The sequence below is a fragment of the Haliaeetus albicilla genome, chromosome 3 (genome assembly GCF_947461875.1).
Source record: "Haliaeetus albicilla chromosome 3, bHalAlb1.1, whole genome shotgun sequence".
In the NCBI taxonomy this organism is placed as follows: domain Eukaryota; kingdom Metazoa; phylum Chordata; class Aves; order Accipitriformes; family Accipitridae; genus Haliaeetus; species Haliaeetus albicilla.
Window position 1 is genome coordinate 45374143 of NC_091485.1, and position 19375 is coordinate 45393517.

Sequence of the window (19375 nt, forward strand, 5' to 3'; positions counted from 1 at the left end):
ATACTCGGGTGCAGTGCAGCTTTAGCCTCTTCTTTAGCAGTAACCCTGGTGTTTTCGCCGTCTGCCCATGCACTGCCAGGCAAGTAAAAGCGACAGCAAAACGAATCCTACTTTTTACTTCCCTTCACTGTTATTCTGGGGCACTGCGCTTCTTTACATACTCAGCTAGTGTAGCTAAGTATGCCATAATATTTGCTAAAGAAGTAAATACAAATGCCCACAACAGGATTAAGTAGCAATTGTTCAACACCTCCCGTGATACCCAGAGGCACAGAATTCTTCACTGATACATATCAGACAAGCATGTCATTTAAAATACTTTGTTCTTTCTCCTTTATTTAGCCACAACACAAATACAAGAGCAGTCAAACCCCGTCCAGTGGAATTCACTAGATAAACCTGTTCAGATTAAGATTCTCATGAAATCAACCAAAATATACATGTACACGCACACACTCTCACGCACACAAGAATGCAGCAGAGCACTTACAAAATGAGGAGTGGCACTGAACTGCACCTAAAAGTCAAACGCAACAGAAAAATCAACTGGTTAGGATACATCTGTTAAGCAACAAGGCTGTGCACTGAACGGGTTCCCACTGTACCATTCCATTGGCTATTTAAATGCCAGCATCACTCCTTTCAGGTGCAAATTTGAAGCCCACAGAGGGAAAGAGTCTGATCTGTTACCCAAGAATACAGGGTAATAGACTAATTATTACTCCACTGTAATTCAAAGCAGAATCTGGCCCTATGAAATGAATATGCATATGACCAGCTCTGGCTGGAAGACTACTGCAGGCGACAACCTTTTTTTTTTTTCCCCCTTCATTTCCCCAGCAACTCAACCCACCACCAATATACTGTGTAATTTGGCTTTTGCACCCTCCCCACTCTAGAGTTTGCTATAAAGCACATACTGCTGCTTTTGGTGGAAGTAGCGTAGTGGTTCTGAGATGTGAGTAAATGTCCACTAGGGACTAGAATAAGACCACCAAATATACTAAACCACTGCAGAAGAAATAGAAACTGGGCTCTTGTATAAAGCTGGTTAAGCTGGTCCATCTGATTTGTCAACGCTTTGTTCAGAAATATAAGACTCAAATATAGTTTACAAAAAAGAGTGATTCTTTATATAACATCTCAATGTCAAAATACTAACAAAAACACGGCTTGTTAATGCTGAGAAGAGTGATTTTGGAAAAATTAATAACTAAACTAGGTCGTTGCTAACAGTAATAGGTGATCTCTCTTCATAAAAAGGCAGTCTGACGTACTCAGGAAAAATGAAACATTTGCAACAAACTGTTTACAAAAGTGATTTAAATGCTCAGCACAGATCTAACACAAGTGTTAACAACCACTATTGTAATTTTATTTTTGGACAACTTCAGCAATTATTAAAAAAAAAACCACCAAACCTGCTAATACAAAAACATAGAAAACAAAAAGAAAAATCCAAAGAGACAGTTTTTAGACAAACTTAGTTAAGGTGAAGCTGTACCTTTGTCCCAGTTATTAAGAACTTCAACTTTAAGCGTGGCATAACCCAGCTCAGCTAGGTTTGTAGGCTTCCCCACCCTTACTAAAGAGTTAGTTCTTAGAAGGCTCCAATCTCAGTCCCCCAGGGTCTGTATGGTTTGCTAAGGGTTGCTGACTGCGTTGGTGTAGACGGGCTCAGCACGTTGGGGGACAGCAGATGGAAGGAGCCAAACGAAAAGGGGAACGCAGACAGAGATGCCATGGAGGAGAGAAGAGGAGGAGACAGTTTGGTAGTAGTTGTGACCACGGGGAGCACTGGTCCAACGCTGCCATTTGGGGGCACTCTGAGTGAGGAAGTTTCAGCATGTGGGGCGGCAATTCTGGTCTGGTGATGCGGTTCTGTGGAAGATGCTGTAGTACTGGTATTACCATGCCCATTTTGAGCCAGCAGCAACGGGTGAGATATGTGAGGGTGATGTCCAAAGGCACTGCCCCAGGGAATGTGTCCAATGCCAGTGTGTGCACTACTTGCTGCTTCCCGTTGAGAGGCGTAGTTATTGAGATGAGACACAAGTCGAACTCGCAGAGGATCGGAGGCATCCAGACCCTCTATAATACTAAGGTATCGAGCAACTTCAGCCAGGCACTCTCGAAACCCTAGACTCCGATAGTCCATAGCCAAAGCATGAGCATCAAAATAACCTAAGAGAAAAGAACAAAGAATGGAGTCTTAAGATGCTGTTTTCTAGTCATTGTCTACATGTAGCCTCCCCACTCCACCCTCCCCTATAAGCATATTTCACTTGGATGTGGTTAGTATTCCCAACCATAGATTAGCTGCCAAGCTCCTTGTTGTTTTTTTTTCTTTTTTTGTCTAACAAGCTTTTCTTTTATATCTGTGCTGTGATGCTGCAAGTCCCAAGACCAGTCACAGACTGCCATTTTTAAACTGAAATTGCATACTGCCACTGGAGGAAAGTACTTTTGTTCTTTTCACGTCTCCCCAGTGCAAGCAAAACCACAGCGCAGTGAAATTCATTAGAAACACAAGTCCTTACTTATCAGAGGGGACTTCTGCAGGCAACACACTTTTTTCCTGAAAGCACTTTTCACCATTTTTGCTAATTCTCTTCACTAGTCATTTCATCCTGTCTTTTTTTTCTAGTTTCTGTTCTGAACTTTCAGAAAGTTAGAGAAACAAACATTTGGCAACAACAAAAACTTTGTGTTTTACAGGTTGCCAAAAGCCGATTCACATCATAGTGCTGACATATGGCTAGAGAGACTTGTAATCGCTCTCCCCTCAAACAACCTGGGGCTAGCACTGTGAAATGTTTCAGTGCTAGCGATGCCGCAAATCTTCTCAAGTAGAAGAAAAGTCCCAGATTCCTGACAAAACACCGGAGAGTTCCATCCACTTTCTCCAAGCACTCCCACAGCACCGCCAGGGAACGCGCTCCTCTCTCGGCAGCCTCTCCGCAGGGCTGCTGACCCACCGTCAGGCACGGAACTTTACCTTTCCCTCCTGCTGTATGCAGCATTTTCAGGTGATCGACAGTCATCTGCAGAATCTCTGCTTTTTCCAGCTTGGCTGATCCCTAGGAGAGAAGGGGAAGCGGGACACTTGTAAGGCAGAACCGGAGACGTTAAAGAGGGGCGACCCTTTCTCCCGGCAACGGGGGGGAGGCAGTGCGGAGGGTCACTGGGCGCTACCTGCTTCTCGAAGGCGCTGGGCACCAGCCTCCTCAGCTCGGACAGGCTGTTGTTGATGCGGTCGCGGCGGCGCTTCTCGATGATCTAGGGCAGAAAGCGGGGGGTCAGGGGGCGGGCGGGCCGGGGCTGAGGGGAGCCGCGGCCGGCCGGCAGGCACTCACCCCTCGACGCCTCTTCCGAGCCAGGATCTGCGAGGTGGTGGAGGGAGACATGGAGCCCGCGGCCGAGCTCAGGTTCCTGCGGGGAGCAGCGGGACACCGGTCACCACAGGCACCGCCATCCCGGGACACCGGTCACCACAGGCACCGCCATCCCGGAGGTGGGGGGGGGTGGGGGGGGTGTCGGGGCTCCGCGGGTCTGAGGGGAGGGAAGGGGCGCCGGGCCGCCTGGCGGCGCCCACCCTGCCTGCGCTCACCCATTCTCGTCCGCGCTCTCCTTCTCCACCTCGACGGCCTCGTCCAGCTCCTCGCTGTCCGACGAGCTGTACTCGGGGTGCGCCCGCTTCATGGCGGCGGCGGCGGCGGCGGCGGGGCGCGGGCGGCCGTCGGGGAGGCGGCGGGCGGCGCGCGGCAGGAGGGCTCCCAGCGCGCGCCCCGCGCCTCGCCCGGCGCCCGTCTCCCCCATGGCGTTCCCACGCCTCGCCTCTTACCCGCCGCGGGCGGGCCGGCCGGCAGCCAGGCAGGCAGGCAAGCAGGCAGGCAGGAGGAAGGCAGGCAGGCAGGCAGCAGGCAGGCAGGCAGCCGGGCAGAGCACGCCCGCCGCCGCCCGCCGCCCAGCACCGCCACGCGCGGCCCCCGCCTCCCCCATTGGCCGCCGGCGCCCCGGCCTCAGCCAATTGGCTCCGGCCGGCCGCTGGGCTCCGCCCCCTCGGCTGGATGCCGGGCGGCGGGGGAGGTGGGGCCGCGCGCCGCCGGCCGTGGGAAAGCGGCGCGGGGCGCGGCGGGCGGCGGCGGTCCGGCGCGGCGCGGCGCGGGGCGGCGCGCGGCAGCGCTGGCCGCCGCCGCCGCCGCCGCCGCCGCGTGCGGGCCCCGGCGGGGGCGGGGGCACGGGCACATCCCCGCGTGGGGAGCCAGGCGGCGCGGGTCCTGTGCGGGTGGGCAGGGGCGCCCGCGGGGGTGCCTTCGGCCCGCAGGCCCGGGGTCCCCGGTAGCCCGAGCCCTGCGGGGTGGGAAGGGGAAGCCTGAGCGGGAGCAGCCTGGCCGCCTTTGGAAAAATGAGTTAAACGCCTGGCTAAAGCCCCAGAGCTGAGGAGGCGTAAACTCGGGGGGGGTCTCTTGGTTGGCGGTGCAAAGGAAGTCGAGGCGTCCCTCTTGACTGTGCACACCGCCACCCCCACCCCACCCCCACCCCGTATTTTGGAGGTGGGGAGGAGCAGGAACGGGTTTTGAGCGAATGTGCTTTGTTCATGCGGGTGCTGGCAAGGAAGAAGGGACGGCAGGGAAGGCCTGCGCGGCGCGCAGCGTGTGCGGAGCTCTGGCTGGCGCCCTCGCCGCTCAGCGCGTGCTGCTTGGCACTAAGCAGGGCCCTGAGCCCGGATGCCGTGTTCCCCCAAATCGCCGTGTTCCCCAGCACAAGTCCTCTTCATTCTGCCAGCTTTCTCAGGCCGAGGTACTGGCAAAGCGGGACAGGTGAAATGCAGTTGTGCTCTTTGAGGTGGTTTCATAATAATTAAATTCTCATTTACATGAAGCCTTTCAACTAAGGCTCCTTTTCTAACTTGATTCTTTCGCATTTCGCAATTGGAAGGGCTGGAGGATAACCAAGACGTGCACAGTGTGACAGCGAAGATTCGATGAACCCAGGTTTCCCCATTTCAAGACCCTGGAACAGCTGCTCTCAGCCTCCCACTCGTTTAGGTAAAAGTTCCTGGCACAGAGTTGCTCCAGATTTCAGGGAGTTGCCCATATTTTTGCAAAGCATCTCTGGTGGGAAGGGAAATGGAAGCAAGGACCAGGCTAAAGGTAGCAAAAGAGCTGCAGTTAAGAAGACACAAACAGTCCTGCAGCCACCTCTAAGCAGCTAACAGAAGGCAATAGAAATACTCTTGTTCCCACATTACATTTTTCAGAAATCTATCCTTTCTGCAGTGCTATAATTATGCTTGTGTCAGCAATTCTATTACATCTACCTTTCCAGCCTCTGTATTTTTGTTGTGAAACATCTCTGCCTGCACCACTTGCTTTTACAGGACCGAAAGCCAGGTCAGAGGAAGGCGCAGTGACATTTATGCCTTTTTGGCTTGCAGACTACACATCTGACTTCTCCCATCCAGGCCTGTGTATGTCTTCTTCCTACTATGGGAAAAAAACCATTGTAAAAGAAGTTACTTGGCGTGAAGCATTCACTGCTTGTGAGTAGAGGTCTGGCCACCCAGGTTTTCCAGCAGTCAGATCCTGGAGCTGTCCCTCATCCTTACCTCCATGAACCACTGGGGCCTGGCAGCCTCCAAAGATGCTTTTGGAGCTTGTAGACACCGACTTCTCTGACTGATTTACAGGAACGGACAGGGAGAGTGTAGCTGGGCCTCAGTGTGAGCAATTGCAGTTGGCTATCAGCTGCCATGGGAAGATAAGAAATGTTTGCCTGTGTGTGGTTTCAATCTTCCCATCCAGCACTAGGAGGAACAGACTGCAAAGCCAGCTTTAAATTACTCTTGTGCTTTTCTGGTGCTGGGTAGGGCCTGATCCTCAGCGTTGGTCTAATTGTTAACCGTGGCCCAAAGGGAAGTTTTATTAGCCAGAAATTACTAACACGTTGAGACAGCGCTGTCATGCACCTCTCTTGCCAGAAGGGCAGACCGGAGAGCAGTCCTTTGCTCGCCAAAGTCCAAGGAAATTAAAACGACAGTGCACAAGAAGGCAGCACTTTGAAAAAGAGCTTAATTTCAGACCCCACTGGTACCTTCACAGCAATGAGGCAATGAACCTTAGGAGATGGCAGCCTTCCCTCCTGTCCCCTACACCACCACGGTGCCTCCCTTCTCCCCTGCTTCACACAGCAGTGCAAGCACCTTCTTGCCTCCTACATGATCACCTCTTACTACAGCCGTGTCCGTGCCTCAGTCGCCCCACCATCCCAACATGTCGTCCCACACCCCTTCCTATCATACACACCAGCACGCTTGCCTCCCCCCCCGCCGCTTCCCCATCGCTTCCAGGTCTGGCACAACTCAGCATTTCCAGCCTCCGCAGCCGCATCTGGCTGCCCCGGTACTGGAAGCAGGAGTGGCAGAACAGGGTAAAGCCACCACGGCAAAGCAGAGACTCAGGTTTGAGACATGCAGGCACTGTTGGTCGCGACTGTCCCTTAGAAGGGAGCGGTGTCACTTTTTGTGCGCAAGCCCCATTTTTCTTTGTTGAATGCCTCCTACGGCGATATCGGTGCTAGTCAAATTCCCGCTGAAAGGGAGTTGTTTATTGCTGCTGCAGGCTTCCCTCCAGCGGAGACCTGCCACTGCTGACCCTTGCTCTAGTGTGTGCGCTAAATTAACTCCCATCCCCTTCCTTTAGGTCTTCTCTCCCAAGGGAGCAAGTGCTTTGAAGAGTAATCCCGTCAACCTGTCACCCGAGTCCCGGAAACTCGCCGTTACTATGGTTACTGTGCCCAATTCAACCGGTGGCTCTGGCACTCGCATTGCAGCCAGGCAGAAACATCAACGCCCCCCCCAACACCCCCCAACCCACCCACCCACTCCCCGCGTATATCAAGCTGCAGCATCAGCTCTGCAAGCAAAAACTCTTGTATTTTTCTTTACTGACTTCTGGCTGAATGTGCCGATTGTTGGTGCCACTGGCACGGTTCAAAACTAGTTACCACAGATCCAATGGAAGCGCTTCAGAAGTGAACGGGAGCGACAGAAGGGGTTTTTAGACTTCTTGCATGACCTGTTAGCAGTACTATGACTGTAAATGTGTTTTCTCAGGAGCTGAACACTTAAATTCATGTCTGCACATCTCTGAGGTCCAGATACCCAGTTCGGAAATTCGGCTTGGGTGCTCTCTAAGCATGCTGGCCCTGAGTTCTGCTGCGCAGATGCTGTGCACCTCTGTGCTGGAGCAGCCGCTGCAGCAGAAGAACATAAGCATTGCATATTCACACTCATGTGCATCTGTGGCGATGTCCAGGTTGTCAAGACATTTCTGTCTTCAAGCTGGCCAAGGACGGGGATAATTTTTACATCAAAGTCCTTACTGTAAGCAGAGTGCCTCAGCTGCAACAATTCTGCTGCAGCATAGGTTTCAGCTCTCATTTTTTGGAAGTAGTGTATAGCTATAAACAAGCAAGACTAGCAATGTCAGCATATTAACGCCAGCAGTGCAGACAGAATTCTCTTCTGGATGTCTCTGAACAATGCAGGTAGTCTTTGCATTTACCTGATTAGGCTTCAGCTCATCTCCAAAACCAGACCTGGGCTATAACTGTATAAAAGGCTAATCTGTGGCCACGCATTCAAGCCACTGACAGGCAAAATTATCTCATATTCAGTCAGCCTTCTGACTGAGGGGGGAATGGGCAGATTGGCTATTTTATCACCTGGTTTCCTTTCCAATTAATTCAACCCTTCTTCTCGTTTTATGCAAGCCTCCCTCTGAGCCAAGAATGTTACAGACAGCAGCTTCTTCCACTAGACATCCCTTTTTCCATTCCCAAAGCAGTCTGTCCTGTGCAATGAAGGAGGCCAAGACCCTACAGGAGGAATGACACCAGGTCATGTTAATTAATGGCTGTCTCATAATAGATGCAAAAGAGGGCTGACTGGGGGTGGCGTAGTGCAGAAAATTCTGGTTTGATTTGCAGCCACCTTTGCTCTTAATTACAGGAAAGTGATGTAATGTCCATGCGTGCAAGAGTGTACCTTGTGTGTAAAATCACACAAGAAATTCACTAACATGGGCAGGACAGCCTCTATCAGCATTGCCAAATGCTAGAGGGGACAATGGCCACAGATGAGTGTCACCTACAGACACCATCCCACCAAGGTGACAATTTCACCATAGCTGGGCAGTTTGTTTATCCCTGTGTTCATTCCCCAGTATTACAGTACAGTTTGCACTAGATATCATAGAGTAACACCATGTTTTTCTTTTTGCTGACCTTTTTCCAACCAAGCCCTCTGTAGTTTGCCAAAATAGTTTTCTTCTGTTCCTGCAGTACTTTTCTCATAATTGGACTGAGGAATAATCGTACAGAAACTTGCTTTGGTTTCCTGCTGTCGAAATCCTCGCAGTCCATCAAGGAACAGCCTGACTAGCCATTTTTCCTGTGCAATTTTGCAACTTCAGTGTTCTAAGAAGAGCAGTGTTCAAAACCATGCTTTGTGTTACACAGTGATGTATGGAAGTCCCTGCTCCAAAGAGTTTGCAGTCTGAGACCTACTTTGAGTTTTCTTTGCCAGTAAGATGCAGCTTGGAGAAAAAATGTCTGTGTGCTAGTCATTCTTGCTAGGAAGCATAGGATAGAAAACAACTCCCAGACCTTCTGTTCCACCATGCAAACTGTTATTTAAAGGTATGCTCTTTCAGGGGGAAAACCTGACTTTTGGCAAATAGAAACAATCATTTTTCCTAGCAAGTTTCCTAGAACCAATTCATTATGCAAAAATAAAAATGAAAGTTGAGCATGCGCTGTAGCTGTTGGTAAATAGCATGTGGAATAAAACAAATGAAAGTAATAGTTTATTGCTTTTGAAGGTTCCAGCTATTAAAAACTTCGATGACCATTGCACAGACAAGTTAAATGAAAACAGTGGATATTACCTATATCTGACGTGGTGAGCACTGACTCCTGGAAAAGTGTCTATTTTCCCTCAGATGATAACTTGTATTCACCTCACACCTTTCTGCCATAGCATTTACTAGACACCTGCTGTCCCACAGCGGTCAGCTACCTGAGCAAAAGTTAGACCTGGGGAAAAAACCACCACATAAAGCACCCCCCCAGTTGCAGAGAAATGAACTGTGAGGGGATGTTTAGAATGTGTGACAAGAGTGAGAAAGTGCCAGAGATATTTAATTGCCACAACGTGTTCAGGACTTTGGCTGAGGTTTCATCACGGAGATACCGGCAAAAAGTAATCTGATTTGCCTACTTTACGTAAAATAAAGACTAAGCTTGACTGGTTTGAATGTGAAACCTTACTCCAGGCAGGCAAAGTATTTGGACATTGGAGGATGTCAAAATCAAATCCTATCATCAGTTGTATCTTCCATTACATTATGGAATACCAGGATAAAAATAAACAACAGAAGAGAAGTGCCGCTCCAATTTTGCCAGAGCAAAGTTAGATGCCGGACCTACTTTTTGTCAGGGAGACTTTTATTTCCTAAATAATCTATATGTGTATCAGCATCTGACCTGAGAGGTTTTGACTCCAAACTGAGGGGTCATAAAGCATCTAATTTTGAGATTCAAGCCAATTTTGAAGTGTCATGAAAACACAGTAACAAAATAGCAGTCAATGGCCTGCACTGACACTGAAGTTATTTTCCTGTGCGATGCCTTATTTCAGTCTTGCTCACAGTACTTAAGAACTGCAGCATTTCTATGAGTTTCAGAAAAGTCAAGACTTGTGGACCCTGCAGAGCTGACCAATATAGCAGTGTAAAACCGATACCCTGTGTGGACCCACTGTTCTCAGTGACCTTCATTTCATCTGCTTTTAAAGAAGAAAAATTATTCCAGGAGAAATAGTTTTCTTCCAAAATAGCACCCATCTGAAAGATTTATTCCAGATAATCTCAGTTATAGGGGAACAGGAGCTACCAAAGCAGCATACCAGGTCAGCTATAGCAGTAACTTCCCATGGACACCCAGGCCTCCCTTTTGATTCATACTGCTGTAGCTGTGATAAAAATCCCTTGTGTTTACTTGTCACAAAACCAACTCACTAGGACATGCCTCTCGATACATAACTGTCCAGGCACTGCGATGCTGCGATGATGAGCTCTGTATGAACACCTCCGCGGTCAGTATTAATGATGGTGCTCTAAAGCAAGTGCAAACAGTCACACGCTCTTAATGCTTAAACCACAGCAAATGTGTTTAATCCCACACAATAGCTCCGTTATAATATGTCTTAAAGCTGTGGTCGGCCAGGGAAGTGGTGACCACTTCTCACATATATAACGTATACCAAACATATTCAGCTTGGCAGGAAGACAAGAAGCTGGAAGTGTCACACTGGAGCCTAGACCCCTGACAGCATGAGACATGTGCTTGTAAGCTGTCTCAAGGAGGATATTTGATTGCCCTCTTTCTTCTTCTGCCTCTCTCCCAACAAAAGTGGAGTGACCTCCCCCATGACCTGGCAAGTGCTGAAATTCCCTGAACACATTTTTCTGTTGTGCCCCAACGCTGAACAAAAGGAAACGAAGCAGCCTCAATATACTTGAAGTATGGTATGAAAATAATAGCTGGCTCTTGCTCGTCCTGCAAATGCCGATCTTCACCTCTTGCCCAGCACGGTTTGCACTGCCTCCCACGCTTATCTGCTGTGTTGTCGGCAGCTCTTTCTGGTTTATACACTTATTTATTTATTTATGCCTTTATTTATTTATTTGGAGAAGGGCAGAGTGGGGGGCGGGCAGGGGAAGGCGGGGGGGGTCTATGTAATTGCAGTTTACACTGCGTTCCCACGCTACTATTGTTTGTGACTTTGTTTCCTATTCCCATCACGTGTGCTAATTAGTTGGAGCTGCTGGCTAGCTGGGAGGCGTGTGTCTGGAGTAAAAGCAGAAAGATCACTTCCTGGAGGGATCTAGGCAATATGAACAATTCTTTGCTTTACTTTCAGCCCTCTCCCTCCCCCTGGCTTTACCACTCTGGGAAGAGAGAAGAAGTGCTGATTGTCAAATGCTAGCTACGGGAGAGGCACAGATTTTCTCTTCTGAAAAGGAGCAACTTATAGTCAAAGAAAATCAGGCTGGAAAGAACCTCTCATCTGTGTTTAACAAACCTGATTTTTTTTTTTTTCTCCTAGAAATTCCCAATGTCTTTCTGTTGTGGCTAAGAAGGTAAAAGCAGCATTTTAAAAAATCCTCAGGTTATTTTAGCCTGCCCTTAGGAAGTGAGTCAGATTTTTATGGCAAGGCTAAAGCTAGCTCATGCCATGGCTTGCAAAACAAAATGAGACCCAGAGAGAGAGAGAGGGAGAATTACCTGAGTCATGGCATTTGCTTATTAGTGCAGGCGTCAGACAGCAGGGCCAAGTCATATGGCGAGACCAAGTACCTGTGCAAGGATCAGGTTTTAGACTCAACATTTGACTTGGTTTCATTTTTTTTTTCTTTTAGATCTGCAGTTAAATCCTCCTACCCATAGCCCTGGTGCTTTTCAAATGCCGAGCACACTAGACCCTCCTCAGATTGCGCAGGCAGCCTGCAGCCCACACAGGCACCGGGCTGGAGCCCCTCTGGTGGGAGCTGCCAGGGTCCCACCGGCCCCTGATGTCACGTCAGCAGCCTTGGCTGAAACCCGTCCTTGTCGTACAGTCAGCAAGCCCTGGGGCCGTGCGCCTCTGGCTTCAATAATCCTCGTCCCACTGGTCTGGAGTGACCCTCCGTGTTCTCCGGTTTCACACGCTGAGGAAAAAAGTGGGGGGCTGAGAGTGTGCGAGCGAGGACAAATGCTGCAGCTGCACCAGGCAGGGGAGGGGGCTCCTGCAGTCAGTGACCCCCTGTAGGGAGAGTCATAGTTGGGGGTCTTCTCGGTTCAGCCGTGGGCAACTGGCTTGAGTGCCTGATGCCCGTGTTATCATCGTGGTCAGGCTCAGCAAAGACACAGGCGTGCTCAGGATGAGGCAGGTCCTAACCTATTACATTGAAGGGGGAGTGCCAAGCGCTCGCCCAGAAACAGAAGAGGGTCTAAGACTGCATTTGCTTCTCTTTCACCAGGCACAAGCTCGTGAAAGCAGAGGTTTGCTGCTAATAACCATGGTCAGGCTCAGTGCGAGTATAGCCTGTGCTTTCCTACACAGCTCTGGTAATGTCTAAGGAAAAGCCCGAAGAAATGGCTATCAGTCTGCCCTGCTGTTGTGGGATTGTAGCTAGGTAAAAATCTAAATTTCCATCCTCTGGGAAATTCCAATATTTCTACACTTTTGTTTTTACTTGGGTCAGGGAGAATTGAAGTATCTTAAGTCTGTTTGGTTTGGGGTTTTCCTGTCCTTTCTGTGGGGAAAACAAGTCCTAGGTTTTGGAAACAGTGAAACACTTCCCTGTGAGTCAGCTCAGCTTTAAAGGGCATCTGTTCGAGTGTCACATTAATACTTGGACGTTGTCATTTATGTCATCCCCCAACCCTGTTGTATCTTAGAGGCTGGGCCCCCTTCCTGCGTTACCTGTCTCATGATACCCTCTTCAGCTCAGGGTACAGGAAAACATTTTGAATTACTGACGGTAATGGCTGGCTGGCCCAGAGCAAGGCTGGGTAATTTTCCTGCCACGGAAAGAAGTGTTTTGTAGAGTCACTGTGCAAGGCTTCCAGGCCGGCATCCTCATACCATCATGCACAACCTGCTTTCTGTTCATGAGCACTTTTGCCATTTACAAACACTGCACAGCCACACAGTAACTCCAATTGCTTTGGTAGGTAAATTGGGAAAATATTTGCACTCTAGCTTTCGATGAGATAAGGAGCTAGAATTTCAGGAGAGATGTGATCAAGTAGCTGGTGACCCAGCCCTCTGCCGATGAGCAGGCACTTCTGGTGCTCCAGTGGGTCACAAAGCACGGTCTGCCTTGGAGTCAGGTTCACCCACTGTGAATGTGGAGAAGCTTAATGAGGCAAAGACCTGCAGAGTCCACCCTGCATCACAGCCTGCTGACCTCAGGAAACAGGTGGCCAGTGAGGAGGGCACCCTATAGAAATATGAAGGGCATATGCATGTGCGTTGTTAACTTCATTATTTCCAGTAAATAACCCCTGACTTGGCCCCAGGTTTGCCTCTTTGGCAACCATGACAAGCAAATAGTCCTGAGCAGTGTGTTGTCAGATTTTCCTTTTCCTCGTGGAAAGCATCGCTCTCCTTGGGAATGGCTACAGTATTACCAAGGGGAAAACTAGGCTTTGATGTAGCACTAACAGTCTATAGAGTCTGCAGCTTTTTGCACCTGTGGTCTTCCACTGGCCTTAAACATTATAATTTATTATTATTTATTTATTTTATAATACAAGTCACAAACTCTTCCAGCCACTGACCTCCCAGAGAGATTGCTAATCAGGCAAAATTGCACTGCAGGGAGCAGTGAGCGCTGTGTTCAAATATCTTTTAAGGATTTGTGAGGACCACCAACATCTTTGCACAAGTAACCTGAACCAAAGGACAAATAATCTAGCAAAGCAACTCTGTGCACTATAACAATTACAAAACTTCATCAGGACTTAATCTAGTTAATGGTTTTTTTAGTTCTTGGAACTCGTTATTTATATTTAGAAATGTAAAAGCTCCAGTAAGGACAAAAAAACCCCAGCCCATCAGTGAGTCATTCGAAAGCTCTCTGTTCTTTTTCCTGTTTTCTCACTGAATGTGGAAAGCGGCTCATGATTTCTGTCCTGATATGCAAAGCCTATTTGGGACTGGTTTAGCTTCCTGAGGGAGCTTCACTCAGACTTCATGGCCACAGTTGCCTACAACAGCCAATGCAATGGAACAACATAGCTCCAGCTAAAAGAGAGGCTTCTGGGTGCATTGGTCACGGTAATTGCAAAATGCTCAGCGAGGATGCCCACCCCTTTTGGAACTACAAATTAAGTGAACGACCTCATTTCAACTTTCTCTGTGTGTGTGTACTTGTACAGTATACTCGGTTACACACAAAAATTTTAAAAATGGTGCTTTTCCCAGGTCAGCAGAATTAATCAACCCTTGTTTTCTATGGAGTGATGCTCTACATCCTGGTACTGGCCCAATATCTCTACCTGCCAGTTCACTCCACAGTGCTGCTGCCTGCACCCACAGGCTGGCACGTGGGCAGGAGGCAGACTACGCTGCAGCAGGCTCGAAGGCTTGGGCATGCTAACTACCCAGATCGACGACTCTGGCATGGCCAATGGAAGTCTAATCTAGGTCCCTCTTCTTCACCAGTTTTGCATAAAACCTGGAGGATCTTCATTAGTTCAAATCTGCCATTTGTCAAAGGCAGTGGGTGCTGGCCAACAGGCTTCAACATTATTGAATGAGGAGTGACTGATCGATAGATGGATAAACAGCAAGGCAGATAAATGAGATGGTTGCCAAAGCTTGGTTACCAAAGGAAATCCATTTTAAAAGAGCCTCCTTTGAGTACTAAAATGTTTCCCCATGGATTAGGAGGAAGAAATTATTTCTCTCCTTAGACATAGTAGCAGCAATGATATTGCTGTAGACCTGATGGTCTAAATAAATGAGATGCAGGTTTTTTAGGAAGAGTCAATATCTTTAGATCTAAGGTTTGTGTGCTCAGTTTATCCACTTTCTCAGCTACATCACCTGGTCTAGTAAAAGATACTCCCTTTCTTTGCAAACTTGGCCTCTCTTAAGGATTTGGAAGAGTCTTAGACACTGGAGTAATGGGTCTCAGAGTAGGTACACAGATTAGATAGTTAATCAGTCACTCACAGATTGTTTCTGAGATAGGAGAGCCTTTATATGCTCTCTTGGAGAGTTTTCAGGTTTGTGATGGCTGAAAATGGGGGGATGGTTTCAGTACCACATTTACAACTACAGGAATGTAGAGCCCACCTTTAACTTGAAAATATTTGCATGAAGCATTCAGGTAATATAAAGGAAACTGATTACTTTATACCAGCTGGATTACAGCAAGCCAATATTGACTTCAGGTTTTGGTTGTCAGCAAGATTTATTTTACTCAAGGTAAATATTGACTGTGGCACAGCCAAGGCCAGTATTTACTTTGGAGGAATATCAATCTTGTGGCTCAAAACTGGAAGTCGATATCTTCATTGTTATACTTTTTCATAAATACTAGGGAGGGGGTGCTTTGGCTAATGGGAAACATATATATACATAGTAGTTCTGATGGAGTGAAAAAAAAAAAAAGAGAGAATATATGGAGAGAAAGTTATTACCTTGGGCCAGTAAAAGATGGGAGCTGCTGAAAGCAACAACACAGTTGAAATATTGTAACTCCCAGGCGAACCCCCCCTGCAGACACTGGTTGTTGACCTCTTGAAAAGTAAACAGCAAGAAATGTAAGCGGTAGCTGCAGTCAGGAATGGTATAATGTATGGAACAAGAATTTCTGTTCCCAGCCTCCTTTGAACTGTCAGTTGATTTTGCCTTAATACTCTGTAAGCCCTACAAAATACAACACGCCTGCGCTGTTATGGGATAAGTTTAGAAAGCCATTGAAATTGTGCTTATTGGAGTCTTTGTCACTTGTGCCTCTGTAAAGAAACACAGCATCTAAACTTAAACCAAGAGGAAGACAGGGAGTCTGTTTGGATTTGGGGGCACTAACATGGAAAATGCTCTATGTTGCTTTTCACTCTGTTGGCAAAACTGTGGAGGAGGGCATTAAAATCCATAACTATTATGTTATCCATGAAATCTCTTGGCACATGCACACACACATACCATATTCCTTGAGGCAACGTACAACACTTTCCCGGTGAAAGTGCTACAAGACTGAAAATAGCCACTACCCTGCTAATGTCAGAGATAGTCCTATTAATTACAGAGATAGACAAACAGCCTGCAGGATCCCATGGAGCTGGAAGAGGAGGAGTGCTCCCCAGCACAGAACCCAGGTGTAACGGCGTGCAGGAGGTGCTAACAGGTAACCCCAGCTGTGAAGAACCAGCCACCAAGTCTACCAAGGACTATGGTTTCCCAGAGGCCTCATTCATGCCACTATGTCACTGCTGGTAGCAGGACGAGTTTGATGCAGGCTAGCTAAAATACACCTTCTTAGAAAAGAAGCCCATGGACTGATTCCTAGCCAGGTATAGCTTGCAGCTGCTGAAGCTGAGACCTTCTTGACCTGGAGCTCAACCCCCTCCAGATGACACAGGTGTTAATGGAGCCAGAATTAGGTCTCCGATCTCAAAATCCAGCCTTGACATGGACTATTCTGCCAAGCGGTGCCAAAGGCCACCTGTCAAGAGCATGTACCAGCAAAGGAGAGCTACATGGCCCTGGGCTGCTTCTCACCTGCCAGCTGCATCAGGAGGTACAGGCGGCAGTGGGGACACTCAGCAAGCCCACAAACATGACAGGAGTCAGGTGTCTGCAGTGGACCATTCGCTATCTCCAGAAAATCCTCAGCTGGTGGTTTACAGCCGGATTTGTCATCATCTTTGCTTGCCAGCCTTCATGTTTGCCTTTCAAAAGCTCTATGGACTTAACAGCTGTTGTGGTGATTGCTGCAAAGATCCAAGCTGAGCTTGTTAGAAATGCTGGCTTCCTTGCTTCATGTGTTATTTGTATTTATATGTTGTAACCCCTCCGAAACGTAGCCATCAGAGCTGAGAAAACTCATACAGGCCTTCCTGCGCCTGTCCACTCCCTTGGCTTCACTGTGCTTGTGGGAGCGCTAAGCATCCAAGGTAGGTGGGTTCCCATCTAGAAGCCTTGCTGGGGCCAGTCCCGTGCATAAGCAATGACAGCTCTCCAAACAACTTTCAGGGGACTTAGTTACCATAGAGGAGTTGCCCAAGTTATCCAACAGCAATGTTAGCTTAGGTCCGTCCTCTTTTGCAATAAGTGACTCTCTATATATTTGGGATCAATAAATGTCAGCCTGTTATGAAATGTCTTAATGAGATTAAGTTAGCGTACATTAACAAGATAACATCCGGGTAACGTGATCATCTATTGACTTTGACCAGGCAGCAAATTGCTATTTTATTAATTTTTCTTCTTCCTGTATTTTTATGCTTTGGTCTAGAAGGTGGAAGAAATTTTGGCTATGGCATTTCAAATTTTTGAGGTAATAGATGTGAGTTCTGTCCCTCAATTCACATGAAAAAAATTCACTCCTGAGTGATGCAAATGCCAAGAGAAACACAATGAATTTGGAATAAGATACTCCCCTGCATGACTGCCTCAGAATATTGTAGGAGGGAACACTAGAAAGTAGTGGACAGCAGTCCTTTCATTACAGCATCTACAAGACATAGGGTTGTTTAGGAAAAGATAGAGGCATGTGGTCCTTAAGATTAAAAACTGTCACATGATGAAAATTCATCGGAGAGCAGCTTGTCTTGTGAAAAGCATTTGCTCTCGTAGTGGCAAGGGGCTCAGTTTCGGCTCAGATAATTGATTGTGTGTGTGTGTTCGCCTTGATTGGCTGTAACTTATGGATCTCACCTTTTTTTCCGTGCGGACTTCTTCCTTTCATAGAAAGTGCTGTTTCCAAGGGTGGGACACATCCAATTCCTTCCTGCATGTCAGGCCTTCAGCCTCAGTCTTAAAACAAACGTGGGTTCTCCTGGTGGGCTCGTGTGAGGGGTAACCAGGCTGTAATTGGGTCCCCCAGGAGGGTTTTACGTGAGGAGGAGATGAAGTTTGTGGCTTTGTCCAAGCCAAGGAGCTGAGGGAGGAAATGAAGGGGGACCCAGGAGAAGCTCTCCCTCGCTCTCACCTCTCATGCCAAGAAAGGCATAATGATGCATTTTGAAATGAATATTTGTCTTCTGTTCCTGCTGTTCAAAAATATTTCATTCCCTGTGTTTGTGTAGTTTTAAGGCTTCTCTGGCTTTAGTGAAATCCCTTCCCTTGCTCAGATTCATAACATTTTTTTATAACTGGCCGTGCTAGAGGTCTGGAACGCCATCCGCCTCTTTGGGAAATAATTACCGTTTGTGTGGTCTAATAAACGGTCCCAGAGGGTTCAACATGAAATAGCCAGGGTCTACAGGAAAGAAAACTATGTGGAAACTCGCGCAGCCCCACTAATCTGCAAGGAACAAAACAAAGTTGTACCCTGGGGTAAGAACCAGTAGCGACTCGCTTAATTGCTACCATGTCAGCGTGTGAAACTACTACCTCCGCACAAGCTAATGCGAACCTGATGCGGTTAGATTTCTGATTAAGACCAGCTAAATTTCACTTCAAACGAGCAGATAATCCCCGCGACAGATCTGCTGTGCAGCCAGGGCTGTGTTTGTTATCTGAGCCTGGTGAGGCGGCCAGTGTGGGGGGACACAGACACCCCAGGGCGGTCACCTTTAATGTGCGATGGGTATAAATAGGGCGGCCGGTGCCTCTGAACCCGTGTCCCTCCCTCTCCCGCCTCGCTCATCCTGCCCGTGGAGGAGAAACTCAGCCGGAGGGTGATGAGAACAGAAGGCGAAGCCCCTTTGATTAGACCACAAACGATCCTCTGCATTTCAATCCCGTTTTCTTCTTTCCCCTAAGGTGTGCTTCAATGAGGGCAGCTTTACAAAGTCTCCCAAGTCCAGTAGTCTCCGCCGTGACCGTACAAGGAGGGACTGCGAGTGCAGAGGAGGAGGCCCCCAAGCAGCACAGATTTGGGCTCAGAAAGTCATAACTCAAACCCCGGCTTTGTTCCAGCTGCACAAGCCCCAGCCTGCCTGCAGGCAGTGATGCCACGGCCGAGACGATGCCTGTCTCCCCTCCAGCACGAGACAACCTTCCTATGGCGGCTCTTCCCCAGATCCCTGTCCCAGACCAGGCCATGCCATGGCCTCGCACTCCTTGGCTCGGATTTCGAGAGCAGCTCCTGAGCTGCTCCAAGAGCAAAGTCCTGACCCCCCAAACGCCCTGGCTGCAGTCCCAGGGCGCTGCTCCCGGTGTGCACCGAGACGTGCTTACGCTGTCCGGCCCTTCAGCGCCTGCCCAGTCACACAGGAAGCCTGTGGTAAAGCCAGGAATAAAACTGTTGCCAGAAAGACCTCCCGGCAGTCCCGCGCCTGCCTTAATCACTAGATTCTGCTTCCTTTGCTTCACCCGTTACACAAGATTTCTTCTTTTTTGGTATTTTTAGTGGGCCACTCTCCAGTTTCCAGTGGGTTTCGGACACAGTAAATAACAAGGCTGCTGTTTGTTTCTTTTAGGTGTACGTGAACGCTTTCAGACACGAATTCCTTTAGTCTTTTCTTTGAAAGGAATCAAAATTCAGGAGGGTGGAAAGGTTTTCTTATAATGCTTTCAGTGCTTCTGCAAATCTGTCCTCTTTTAATTAAACCTACAGAAGAGTGTACATGATGGTGATGCAGT

At 48.3% G+C, this 19375-nt stretch overlaps 1 protein-coding gene across 1 annotated transcript; it reads right to left on the reverse strand.

Annotated features, from left to right (window-relative positions):
• Nucleotides 1-316: 316 nt before the first annotated feature.
• Nucleotides 317-3933, reverse strand: HEY1 (hes related family bHLH transcription factor with YRPW motif 1). The gene is made up of 5 exons (XM_069779561.1): nt 3611-3933; nt 3357-3432; nt 3196-3279; nt 2999-3080; nt 317-2184 (listed from the first exon to the last, which is right to left on the reverse strand). Exons 1-5 carry the CDS (start codon nt 3817-3819, stop codon nt 1601-1603), a joined length of 1035 nt encoding a protein of 344 aa, XP_069635662.1. The 5' UTR covers nt 3820-3933; the 3' UTR covers nt 317-1600.
• Between the last annotated feature and the right edge of the window lie 15442 nt (nt 3934-19375).